The sequence below is a fragment of the Cyprinus carpio genome, chromosome B23, assembly GCF_018340385.1.
Source record: "Cyprinus carpio isolate SPL01 chromosome B23, ASM1834038v1, whole genome shotgun sequence".
Taxonomy (NCBI): Eukaryota; Metazoa; Chordata; class Actinopteri; order Cypriniformes; family Cyprinidae; genus Cyprinus; species Cyprinus carpio.
Window position 1 is genome coordinate 7,672,601 of NC_056619.1, and position 14,065 is coordinate 7,686,665.

General features: G+C 36.4%; 1 protein-coding gene across 2 annotated transcripts in view; it reads left to right on the forward strand.

The window, feature by feature from the left end:
• The window catches only part of LOC109048805 (zinc finger protein 512B-like), a 57,868-nt gene extending 44,226 nt beyond the window's left edge, over positions 1-13,642 (forward strand). For both annotated transcript variants that reach the window (XM_042751520.1, XM_042751518.1), the window contains exons 10-17: positions 855-944; positions 4,752-4,850; positions 7,482-7,670; positions 7,803-8,150; positions 10,508-10,609; positions 10,822-10,884; positions 11,007-11,105; positions 12,384-13,642. In XM_042751520.1, coding sequence (XP_042607454.1) covers positions 855-944; positions 4,752-4,850; positions 7,482-7,670; positions 7,803-8,150; positions 10,508-10,609; positions 10,822-10,884; positions 11,007-11,105; positions 12,384-12,752 — 1,359 coding nt within the window. In that variant the 3' untranslated portion in view covers positions 12,753-13,642. The remainder of the gene's footprint in view (positions 1-854; positions 945-4,751; positions 4,851-7,481; positions 7,671-7,802; positions 8,151-10,507; positions 10,610-10,821; positions 10,885-11,006; positions 11,106-12,383) is intronic.
• Positions 13,643-14,065: the final 423 nt, after the last annotated feature.

Below are 14,065 nucleotides of genomic sequence, written 5' to 3' on the forward strand. Positions count from 1 at the left end.
GTCACAAGTAATTGTAGTTTCTCTGGCCTCTTCCTCAGCCCTGTGTGAAATCAATGATGGCTGTGATGGGCATTAAGGGAGAAGACGTTTTAGGTGGGCATTAAGGGAGAAGACGATAATCATTGACCTTATTTTCTCATTTGTGTTTTTGTGAATGTCAGTGCAGAAATAAACATACTCGGTTACTAATATAACCTCGGTTCCCTAAGATACGGAACGAGTACAGCGTCGTAAGCCGTTTAGGCTAAGACACTATGGGGAAAAGTCTTTTTCTCTGATTTCTGAAGCCTTTTTTAATCACGCAGTGAAACTGCATGACCATTGGTTCATGGAGTTCGATAGAAACGAACCAATGGTTTGCAGTACCAGTTATGACGCAGTACGAGTGTAGTATCGATAGGGAACATACTTTTATTAAGCAAGGATGCATTCAATTGATGTGAAGTGCCAGTTAGGACATTTACTGAATAATGTTACAAAAGATTTCTATTTCAAATCTTCAGAAAAGGTATCACAGTTGAAGCACCACAACGCATAGGCGTAACTCTTGAGTCAGGCCCAGGCCTGCCCAAAAATAAAATTCTGGCTACGCCACTGAATTCACGTCACTATCAACAGTCACAGTTGTCATGTGGGGCTGGTAGGGAATATTTTAATGCTTTTCAGAAGAATAAACCTACAAATGCTTTATTTGTACATTACTTTATTAGTTGACTGCTTCAAGGGGAAAAATACAAAGTTTGCAGTTTTTTATCATTGTAACTGGGTACAACAAATATAAAATGTCACATTTATAACCCATGATTTCACGATATTTGAGGTGGACATCATAAACTGTGGTCTTTTTCTTGTAGCTGCGGGACGCTCTCAAATGTCAGCAGTGTCAGAAACAGTTCCGATCAAAAGCTGGACTCAATTACCACAGCATGTCTGACCACATAAAGGTGAGCGGCGGTGCCACAACACATTCTACTTTAGCTTTTTCTAAGAATTAACTGCAGATCCATAGCAGAGCTCATCTCCTAGATGTCACAACAAATGAAAAATCTTTGATTTGAAATACAATGTATAAATCCTTTAAACAATTAAAATTGCATCACTTTTAACATCATCTTTTCTGTGTATCAATGAAACGTTCAGTCTCATGAAATGTGATGTTCTTTCTCTTCACTCTAAGCCTTTTACTCCCTTGTGAAAAAGTACACTTCAGCTTACTTTTAAAAAGGGTACTATTATAGAAATAATGGTAGCACTTTTTTTTTTACAGTCCTGTTCCTCATGTACATACTATGTACTTATTATAGTAATTACAATAACTATGTAATACCTAGGTACTAACCCTGAACCTACCCCCTAAACCTAACCCTACCCCATGTAGTTACCTTGTATTACCAGAACTTTCTTAGATAAATACACGTACATGTAAGTACATGTACATGTAAGTACACGTACTGTAAAATAAAGTGTAACCGAAATAATATAATTTAAAGGAAAAATGTGAACCAAAAGTAATGTTTTCAGACATGTTGAATGTTATTTACAATTAAATTAAAATGTATTATAGTTTAAACTTATATTAAATGCAATCAGATGAACTTAAGAGCATTTTTTTAGTAAATCTTTAAACAAAATATTTACATAATTACTTGTGTTGTCTTTGAAATATGGTTAAAGTGTACTACCAAATGTTCTGACAGGCATTTATAGTAAACTAACATATACTTTAATGTAATTTCTATTAAAATTTGTACGTCGTGCATTAAAATATTTTTGGAATTAAACATTTGTAATATTAAAATTTTAATTTAATACATTTAATATATATGAACTTTAAATGTAATATAAAAAACACTACATTTAAATTTATGTCAAGTACTTTACATGTGCGTTAATGTTAAATGTCACTCGTCAACATGTTATGTAGTCAATACATCAAAATAAATGTACTTATTTAAAAGATGACAAAAGATGTTTTGATGCAGTTTTAAAATGAACTGTACTTTAAAACTTCTAATTTGTCATATTACAAAGTGCACTTTTTAAATGTGTATTTAAGTGCGTTATGAAAAACATTAAGTAAACCCTCTTTAAGTACACTTCAATGGCATTTTATTTCATTAAAATTATATTAGTAAGTGCAAGTATAAGTTTAAAAATATACTGTAAATGTATATTTTATACAATTAAGCACAATTCTTTTCCCCAAGGGACTTGAGAAGATCTGAAACTATAGCATTTTAATAGCTTTAATGAACTAGTGGCGCTGTGTGTGTTCAGTATTTGCAGAAGAACAGTGTTTAATATTACATACAGTGACCACTACATACTGCAGCGGCTGCCCTGCGTCCACATCAGCCTCTAATCTCTATTAAATCTGACACCATTTCTATACTCCAGCATCACTTTAAGACCTAAAGCATCCATTAGGCTCTAACCATTAACTGTACATATGGGAAAAGGTCTAGCGCACGTCTAGTAATGCCTTTTAAAACAGTCTTCAAGCAGTATTTCAACTGTAATGATTGTCTACTGTTCCCTAGTCTTATTTCCGTACAGCAATAATTTCCCCAACATTCCTAAGCTATTAACAGTTTTCCTGCCAGTAATCTTTCTTCATGGCAAATCATGATAATATGCCTTATGAGTAAAGTTCATATGTTTTTTTCCAGTCATATTCAGCCAACATCTGAATAGGAACAGCACATCCCATAATGATGATGGTGTCCCTTGTGACCCTTGTGAGGTTTAGTGTAAAAACATGAGAGAGAAACGCTGGTTAAAGAGAGCCATGAGGATGTAAGCTCCATCTGCCAAGCTCAAGCATTAGCTGCAAACAATATTTCCAATGAAATGTGTTAAATTATGCACGACCAAATGTCTCAGAAACAGTATGAAACATTAATGAGGATGTGCATTTAGGTCTGTGATTTGTTATTTGAGCCAGGTGCTGAGTCTCACTGAGCCAAACATTTGAGAATCAGCATAAGGTCTGGGCCACATTGCAGCTTATTCTAGCCAGGATCCGCCCACTTTGACAGGAATAGAACAACAAAATGTGTAAAGTGATTTCAGGGCAGGTTATATTAGGTAGTTAAAAACAAAATATTTTAAAAATGTTATTCAATAAAATGAACATTCTTGACTGAAAGCGAAACGTCTGAACATACTTCGCCTGAAAATGAAACATAGAAACTGGACTTTCTTTAGACTAACTAAACATTATATTATAAATAATAATATGTTTGTGACTATACTTGTTCTTGCTTCAGGTGGCATCACTGCCGTAACATCTGCCCAACACTTTTTAAGATATAGAATCATTTTTGTGGATCAAAATGATTTTGTGTAAGTTCTCCTGATGTACAACATAATATTCTATATTTCTGCTGTAATTATGACAAAGCTGCTTTTTATTAACAGAAACTGGGAATATTGATATGCTAAATTAATTAATTATGATCAATTATTTGCCTCCGGAGGTTTCTAGAACTGTTTGTTTTTCTTTAAAAACACTAGTTATTGAGGGGGGAAATTACTATTATTAAACTTTACATCTTGATTTGATGTGTTTTTCAATATTTTAAGTAAGATCAGAGTTATTATATTGAGATATTAAGATGATTTTTTTTTTATTTTAATTCTTGACTGAGGCTGTCAAGCAATTAAAATTAATTTATCAAATTAATAATTGCATGAATTGCAATTTATTCACACATCAATTGAAAATTATCCCCCAAAAGTCATTATTGTGTTAAATGAGAAAAGCATTTAACAGGCATTAAAAAAACCTTTAGAAAGAATTATTTTCATACAACATAGGATTTATTACACAAGGCTACAGTGTAGCCATAATATATATATATATATATATCTATATATATATATATATATATATATATATATATATAATTTTTATTTTATTTTTTTCAGAAGCTGCATGTGAAGTAGCATTTGGGTATATTAACACAGAGTTGGCATTAATGCATCTACACTGCTTATAATTATTTTCATAATTATTATTATTGCATAAATAATGCTATGAATGGATTTCAATGGGCATTAATGGATTTTTTTTTTTTAAACCTGATTATTGAAATATCAAAATAAATAAATAAATAAATAAATAAATGATACTATAAATATGAAAGTAAAACCACCAGTTGGTGATGGCAAGTCACTATTAACGCGTGAGTCATTCAGTCATTCATAAAATTGATTAATTCAAATGGCTGATTCATTCAGAAACAAAGCAAGTGACTGTCTTCATGAATAAATCATTGAATAATTGGCTTGCTTGATTCACACTGAGAGCTGCAGGGTGATATACTGTAGCCAGGTGATGCAGTATCTCTCACACATCATCTAACCCTCTACATTATCAGCTCTCTGAGTTTTGAGTGCCTATGGGTGTTAGCACTGACATTTTTTGGTTTAACAGTCTATGAGTTAATTTCTTTACAGTACAAAACTGAAGTTGTATCTCAAACTTAGTGTTTACCCTCAGGTGCTGTGTTAAGGTGTCTGGCATCCTGTTTAGATAGCTCATGTCTTATTTCCCCTGCTGATGTTAAAAACAGGCCAAATACAGTGCTGTAAAAAGTGTTGCTGTTAACACGCCTTAAGTAAATGCCCCTTTATAAAGGCATCTGGCTTTAAGAAAGCAGTGATTGGAAACATACTGTTGTAAAGACTTGAGGAAGTGTTTCTGGAAAGACACGAATGTGTTGCATTGTATTTGTTTCCCATTTGTACCCTCGCCGAGTGAAAATGTGTCTGAGGAGGAGCAGGAGGAGAGAGAGAGGCTACGCTGTGTCCTCAAACAGATGGGACGAATTAAATGTCCCAGTGAGGTAGGAATTTGTCACTGGTGCCTGCCGTCTGTCTGTCTCCCTAGACTGCACTGGCTGTCAGTTAGCCAGTCTGTCTGTCTGTCTGTCTGTCTGTCTGTCTGTCTGTCTGTCAGTCTGTCTGTCTGTCTGTCTGTCTATCTGTCAGTCTATCTATCTATCTGTCAGTCAGTCAGTCAGTCAGTCAGTCAGTCAGTCAGTCAGTCTCTCTGTCTGTCAGTCTGTCTGTCTGTTTGTCTGTCTGTCTGTCTGTCTGTCTGTCTGTCTGTCTGTCTATCTGTCAGTCTATCTATCTGTCTGTCAGTCAGTCAGTCAGTCAGTCAGTCAGTCAGTCTCTCTGTCTGTCAGTCTGTCTGTCTGTTTGTCTGTCTGTCTGTCTGTCTGTCTGTCTGTCAGTCAGTCAGTCAGTCAGTCAGTCAGTCAGTCTCTCTGTCTGTCTGTCAGTCTGTCTGTCTGTCTGTCTGTCGGTCTGTCTGTCTATCTGTCAGTCTGTCTGTCTGTCTGTCTGTCTGTCTGTCTATCTGTCAGTCAGTCAGTCAGTCTCTCTGTCTGTCTGTCTGTCTGTCTGTCTGTCTGTCTGTCTGTCAGTCTGTCTGTCCGTCTTTTTTTTTTTTTTTTTTTTTTTTTTTTTTTTTTTTCTTCGGTCTGTCTGTCTATCTGTCAGTCTGTCTGTCTGTCAGTCAGTCAGTCAGTCAGTCAGTCAGTCAGTCAGTCTCTCTGTCAGTCTGTCTGTCTGTCTGTCTGTCTGTCTGTCTGTCTGTCTGTCTGTCTGTCTGTCAGTCAGTCAGTCAGTCAGTCAGTCAGTCAGTCAGTCTCTCTGTCTGTCTGTCAGTCTGTCTATCTGTCTGTCTGTCTGTCTGTCTGTCTGTCTGTCGGTCTGTCTGTCTGTCTATCTGTCAGTCTGTCTGTCTGTCTGTCTATCTGTCAGTCAGTCAGTCAGTCAGTCAGTCAGTCTCTCTGTCTGTCTGTCTGTCTGTCTGTCACGTCCGTCCTCTGTCCGTCTGTCTGTCTGTCTGTCTGTCTGTCTGTCTGTCTGTCTGTCTGTCTGTCGGTCTGTCTGTCTATCTGTCAGTCTGTCTGTCTGTCAGTCAGTCAGTCAGTCAGTCAGTCAGTCAGTCAGTCAGTCAGTCTCTCTGTCAGTCTGTCTGTCTGTTTGTCTGTCAGTCTGTCTGTCTGTCTGTCTGTCTGTCTGTCTGTCAGTCAGTCAGTCTGTCAGTCTCTCTGTCTGTCTGTCAGTCTGTCTATCTGTCTGTCTGTCTGTCTGTCTGTCTGTCGGTCTGTCTGTCTGTCTGTCTGTCTGTCTGTCTGTCTGTCTATCTATCTGTCTGTCAGTCTGTCTGTCTGTCAGTCTGTCTGTCTGTCTGTCTGTCTGTCTATCTGTCTGTCTGTTTATCTGTCTGTCTGTTATAAATAATCAGCAAATATAGTGGATAAAATAAGTATTGAACACGTCACCATTTTTCTCAGTAAACATATTTCTAAAGGTGCTGTTTTCTTGAAATTTTCACCAGATGTCTGTAACAACCCAAGTAATCCATACATACAAATAAAACAAAACAAATAAGTTCAGAAATTAAGTTATGTGTAAGAAAATGGAATGGCACAGGGAAAAAGTATTGAATCACTGAAATTTATTTAATAATTTGTACAAAAGCCTTTGTTGGTAATGACAGCTTCAAGACACCTCCTGTATGGAGAAACTAGTAGCGTGCATTGCTCAGGTGTGATTTTGGCCCATTCTTCCACACAGTCTTCAAATGTTGAAGGTTCTGTGGACCTCTCTATGAACTCTGATCTTTAGTTCTTATTTTCTATGTGATTCAAGTCAGGTGATTGGCTGGGCCATTTTAGCAGCTTTATTTTCTTTTTCCAAAACCAACTGAGAGTTTCCTTTGCTGTGTTTGGGATCATTGCTGAAATGTCCACCCTTGTTGCATCTTCATCATCCTGGTACTATAGGTGTTGGGACTGAACCAGCTAATATTAGGATTGCTTTCTAATCACTGATAGATTTCAGCTGATGTCTTGGCTTTCCATGCCTTTTAGCTCCTCCCTATGTTCAATACTTTTTCCCTGTGTCATTCCACTTTATTACACAGAACTTCATTTCTAAACATGTTTGTTTAGTTTTCATTGTATGAATGGATTACATGGGTTGTTACCGACATCTAGGGAACATTTCAAGTCAACAGCACCTTTAGAAATATATTAACTGAGAAAAATGGTGTCATATTCAATACTTATTTTACCCACTGTACTGGTGAATTGACGAGTGCAAATCTTAGTAAATCATGTTGCGTGATTCATTTAAATACTCTCCTCACATAATTTTACCGATCGAAAGGGAAACTCCAACAAATGCATATTCAATAAGGTGTGTGGCAAAAATAATCGTGTCCATGCCTTTTCAGCCCTATTTCCCACTGTGTGTCTTTAGTAAATCCTGACAGTAGTTTTTTTTAACGGCAAACAAGGGTTTGCACTAGCACAAGCTGAAAGTAAATCTGTCCCTAAGTATGTAAATGTAGTTTGTGTTAACAAACAGGCCGCTTCAAAGGAACACTGTAACCCAGACTGTCAGCCCACAGATCAATGAGTGAATTAATGAAGTATGTTTGATTCTCTGTCAAACAGGGCTGTTCAGCTCATTTCTCCAGTCTGATGAGTTATCAGTATCATCAGAAGCGTTGTGGCAGAGAGCTGCCAGACAGACAGAAGCCAGTCTTCCTGTGCCAGCACTGTGGTAAGACCTATCGCTCAAAATCTGGCCGTGACTACCACCTACGCACCGAGCACCCTGTCACCACCCTGTCCACACACTCGGTGAGATTACACAGCCACGCTACACGTCATACTGCTAATCTAACATTGTGTTGAAAAACGTCATGACCAGTGTCATGTTATTGAGTAATTAATGCAGATGTTTTTAAATGTCTGTTATATCACCACATTTAGCTCACAGCTGAGGACTGGCAACAGGAAGACAGTAAAGATGAGGAGGATGTGTTGGAGGACGAAGAAGAGGAGGAGGAGGAGGAAGAGGAAGAACCTGTGCAAATAAAGAGCAGAGAGAAGGCAAAGGAGAGAGTAGACGAGCCGGTGGAGAAGATGGAGGAGAGGAAGGAGGAGAAAACGGAGGTGGAGGAGCTGCTGGATTTGGAGAGGACACCCAGCGGCAGGGTGCGCCGGCGCTCGGCTCAGGTGGCAGTGTTCCACTTGCAGGAGATCGCAGAGGACGAGCTGGCCAAAGACTGGGGCACCAAACGACGCATCAAAGATGACCTCGTACCAGACATCAAGAGGGTATGGCAGTGTTGAAGTCACTTTGAAAATGCTACACTGGTCACACTTTATTTTAAGGTCAAATTCTCGCTATTAACAAACCACTAACTACGACTTTTGCATACTAATTTGTTGCTTATTAATAGTTAGTAAGGTAGCTGTTAAGTTTAGGTATTGGGTAAGATTGGGGATGTAGAATATGGTCATGCACAATATGTGCTTTATTAGTACTAATAAACAGCCAATATGTTAATAATAGGCATGCTAATAAGCAACTACAGTAGTCAATAGTGAGAACTGGTCCCTATACTAAAGTGTTGCTGCTACATTATACATTTACGTTTACAAAAGTAAACTGAGATTTATTTATTAACAGTATTTATACAACATAAAACTGATATCAGTAAGTTTAACAGCATCAATTTTAATTTATATTTCATTAAAGGGATAGTTCAATCAAAAATGAAAAGTCTGTCATTAATTGCTCACTCTCATGTGGTTTCAAACCCGTAAGACCACCGTTCATCTTCAGAACACAAATTAAGATATTTCTGATGAAATCTGAGAGCTCTCTGGCCCTCCCATAAACAGCAACACAACTGAAATGTTCCCAGGCCCAGAAACGTAGCAAGGACATCAGTAGAGTAGTCCATGTGACATCAGTGGCTAAACTATCATTTTATGAGGCAACAAGAATACTTTTTGTTCACAAAGAAAAAACAGAAATAACAACTTTATTCAACAATTCATTTCCTCCTCATCCTGTCTTTTCTAAATATAAACAACAAATTGTTGAATAAAGTCATTATTTTTGTTTTCTTTGCACACAAAAAGTATTCTCATAGCTTCCTTAAACTACAGTTGAACCCCTGATGTCACATGGATTATTTTACCGATGTCCTTACTACATTTCTGGACCTTGATCGTGTTAATTACCTTGCTGTCTATGGCGGGTCAAAGAGCTGTAAAATTTTATCAAAAATATCTTAATTTGTGTTTCTAAGGTCTTACGGGTTTGGAACGACATGAGGGTGGGTAATCAATGGCAGAATTTTCATTTTTGGGTGAACTATTCCTTTAAAGACTATGAAAATATTAGGGCTGTTGATTTAAAGGCACAATATATAAGTTTTTGCCACTAGAGGGTGCATATTCAAAACAAACAAAAAAGGCGAAGTTTGATGACGCTGTGACTGAGTGTGGAATCATGGGAGTTGTGGTCTTCATCCCCACAGTCGATGCAATCCGATGGGACTCGGGCAGAATTCATGTTCATGGATAAGCTAATGATTTATTAACGTAGTAGAATGAAGCAGGGTGAGTTTGAAAGCCGTCGAAGCGAAACGAGTGCGACACACGGCTTGAAAGCAGCAGAGCTTTTATTATGCCACAGTCGACCACTTCCGCTCCTTCCAGTCGTGTGTATGTGTAAAGCGGTGCTGTTTTATCATACTAGATACGTTTGAAAATTCTGTTATAATGCTACTCTGTGCGGTCGTCACCAGTCTATTTAAACGCACAACATATTAAAGCCTCTTTGGTGTTTCCATATTTTCTACGAAACAAAACCAGAAATTAAGGGGTTATGACGTCATTGGCAGGCGACACGGTCCGTGTCACTAGTTGGAATTGCTTATTTCTCTGGATTGAAACATTGTTTGAAACATTTGTGATAATTTAAGTACACAAGTCAGCAAAATATTTAACACTGTTCTAGTGGTTTTTGGATATTTTAATAAAATACATATTGTGCCTTTAACATGTGATTAATTATGGGGAAAATAACAAATTGGTTAAATGAATGAATAAATGACTCACTCATTAAGACTCTCCGGCACCTACTGATGTTTTTTTTTTTTCCACATTGAGAGAATCAATTATTTAAAAAATAATAATAATTTAATGTTTCAGTATTAAAAAAAACTCATTAATACCCATTTATTCTAATTATTCATGCAATATTGAATCAAAATATTTCTTTTTAAAGCTTTTTGTAATGTCTATTCATTGCACTTCTCATTTAACACAATTATGACTTTGAAAGTTGATGTGCGTTTCTCTTTAATCATTTGACAATCATAGAAAAAGTATAGTGATAAACAGTAGCATATAACATATAATTTTACATAGCATATATAAAGAGCATACAACTTTAAATATTTATTTTAAATTTACTTTATCATTGAAGCAGAGGTACTACTTCATTTAAATGTTTTATCTTTCTGTTCCGCTATTTATTGCCAAAAAAGTTGCCTTAGCCCGTATCATGCTACTAAAAAATGTAGTCAGTAGTTTTTCTAAATTTTGGTAGTTACTCCTCATATACACATTTAACTGCTTATTTTTTTTCATTTCTGTGTACACACTTTCTTTAATAGCTCAACTATACACGACCAGGTCTCCCTAACTTTAGCCCTGAAACTGTGAACAGCTGGAAGAACGAAGTGAAGGAAAAAGGATTTATCTGCTGCCCCAATTGTGTAAGTATTTGTCTTGTATTTCTGACCGAACATTGACTTTAACAGCTGCTAGTGCTTCAGTAACAGATTCGAACCTCAATATGAACATCTGAATGATATCAGTAGATGTAGGTTTGTTGGAGAACCTGAAGAGCTCTTGAAAGTTGTTTAAAAAATGTTGACATTTTTGTTGCTCAGTTCTTCTCCTAAAGTCTCTCTTGTTTTCATAACAGAACTGCGAGGCTATCTACTCGAGTGTATCTGGACTTAAAGCGCACTTAGCAAGCTGTAACAAGGTATAAAAAACCTCTGCATGCTTTGCTGTAGTTGTAAATTAATTATAGATCATTTAAACAGCTGTAAATGTTTGATCTCTGATACTGTATCGGCTTCACTGCTGTTATTGTTCTCCGCACAGGGAGGGGGCGACGTAGGGAAGTACACTTGTTTGCTCTGTCAGAAGGAGTTTAACTCTGAGAGTGGCGTGAAGTACCATATCAGCAAGACACACTCTCAGGTAAAGCAGACACTAAACCTGTGTACTGTATGCTTAGCAAATGAAGCTGAGCACTTGCCCTTCATAGTCTTCTAGTATTAAGAAATGTTGACTGCTAAAAAAATTTAAATAATCCCCCTCCACTTGTTTCAAACCTGTATGAGTTTCTTTCTTCTGTTTGACACAAAAGAAGATATTTTGAAGAATGTTGGTAACATAACAATTGACGGTTGCCATTGACTTCCATAGTACAAATAAGCTATACTACAAAAAAATACTATGGAAGTCAATGGCTGATAACAGAATTTTAATTTCGGATGAACTATCCCTTTAAGGCCTGTTCACACCAAGTTCAATATGAATGAACAAGATGAAAAATTTAAACAGAGAAATATATTTTTATTTTAATAATATTTTCATTAGTTCCTAAGTGTTATAAGTTTATAGTTTACATAAAATTTTAGGTTTTATTTTTAGCTTTTAATTTTAGTTTTTATTTTATAGATCTAATTATTTTGATTTTTATTTATTTTAGTTTTGGTTTTAAGTTCAGTTATTGAGGAATCTGATTATCAGAATGTTTTCAGAATTTATTTTCAGAATTATCTAAAATAACCAAGACATTTGAATTAAATTAACTTTTCTTTTATGAACTTTTATATTTTTAATAGATTGTAAAAATTGACTGGAAGGATTGGATTTTGCAGAAAATCGGTTACATTCTTAAGTTAACTCGCTAATAAATCCGCTGTATAGTGCAGTTATCATTTTAACAAAGGTCACTACATTTTGCTGTCATATGAAGATGATTTTATTACAGCTATATTGAAAAATATAAATCCTGCACACTACACAAGTTTGCATCATCACAAAAAAAAAATTTTAATGAGCAAAGTTTGTTAATGGACCTTCCCTTACAAGCAAGATGTTGCTCATTAAAATATTTGTGATGATGTGTGATGATGTAAACTTGAGTAGTGTGTGGGATTTATATATTTTATCATATTATTTCATATTTATAGGTTTACATTATATTTTCATCCAACACATCTTTGATTGATTTGTGTGTGAAACACTTTATCGTTCGAGTAATACAGAGTTTCATATTACCTATTCATATATTTTTCGTACCTTAGTTTCAGTTTTTAATTACACAAAAATGTAGCTAACTTGAATTTTTTTATCAAGGGGTCTCTAGGGATTAATATTTTCCTTCTAAAATGTTATACTTCTAAAAATTCATGCCAAATTCACTAAAAGTCCTTCCTTTTTGAACTTGATGTGGCCTTATGTGCACAGAACTGGTTTCGGGCGTCTACCAACGAGGTGACCAACAACAAGAAAAAAGAGCCAGAGAGTAATGGCTTACAGAAGGACATGAAAAACGTAGTGCCTGGGAAGAGGAGGGGACGAAAGCCCAAAGAGCACCACCTGGTGACAGCCCCCTTTCCAGCAGAGACTCAGAGCTACAGCCCTGCTCCAGCTCTGCTTCCACCCCAGACCGTAAGTCCAGCCCCAGAAACCCAAACCCCCACACCCTACCCCGTCACCAACACCCCAACCACTCCCCCTGCCCCAGTGGACAGTGGGAATCCAGCCCAAGCCAGAGACACACAGCCCCCTATAAAGAAACGAAGCAAAACTAAGAAAGCGCAGACCGCTGAGTAACACGGCTTTCAATCCATCAACACCAGAAGGGATTTTTTCCGAACTACTCCGGATAAAACTTTAGTCAATTCGGTCACAGAAATGAAGGATGGCACAGAAGAACGAGCTCAGAAAGATGAACGGCAGAACGAGGGGATGAAAAACAGCAGAAAACAACAATGATTTGCTCTTGTATTGATTTCACACTGATCTTTGTGTTTTTTAAGCTGAGTATATACATTATGTGTGTACTTGTGTATACTGATATATATTACTCCTGTTGGTTTTTCATTCCATTTTTATAGTTCATTTTAATAAGTTGTTCACTCTAAAGGGGTCAATAACATTTAAGCTCCCAGTTGATATATATGGTATATATATATATATAATATATATATATACATACATAGGCCTTTATGGAAACTTTTTTAGAGCAGAAGTTACATTTCTACATAATTTTTTGGGTAGTTACATCAACATGTCCGGTGGTTTCATGATGTGTTTCAAGTTTTTTTTTTTTTTTTTTTTTTTGTAAAGAATGTCAATCTCATACAATTAGCATGATGAGCTAATTTACTGCTAACATTTTATCACGGTTATACTCTACTGTGTATATATATAATATCTAAATCTATATATAAATATATTCAAAGCAATTCATTTTCGTCCATCGGTTTCAAACAAAGTGCGTTAAAAAAGTTGGCCATCGTTTAGGTTGCTTTTCCTCGGGTGTGTTTGGGATTGTTTTGGCAGCTGAATGGAGAGTTGGATTCAGATTGATGGCTGTTGAAACAGCATGCTACTGTGCGATAGTGTTGCTTTCGTGGTTTCTTGTCCTGTCTCTTGTTTGGAAACATGAGAGGTCTAAGCGCGTAGCCTTGCGTAACTCCCTATCCTGCGTCCCTTCAGGCTGTTTGCAGTAGTTTGTAGTTTGCTGCAGTTGATCCGGAGGTCTTTGTTAAAACCTTTAACTGCTTTGAAATTTGGTAGTGCTGTGTGCTTTTATTTTGTCTGATTGTTTTTTTATGGGAATAAGAGCTTAATGTAGAAGGAGTATACAGTGCAGACGATTAGAGAAATTCAAATCAATGATACTGACAATGACTGCAAATGTGTTGGCAGGAAAAATTTAACTGTCCAAAGCATAGGAATGCCCTTCGATATCTGTGATGACTTCAGTCCTTGCTTAAACTTAAGAGGTCATTCACAAATGAATGGAATGAAAAACACAAGTTTTAGAGATGGGAGTTTTTAAAAGTTGAACTTTTATCTTGAGCGCTGCATTCTTAGATTGCCGTGCCATGCATGACACACATGTCCATCTAGCGCATGTT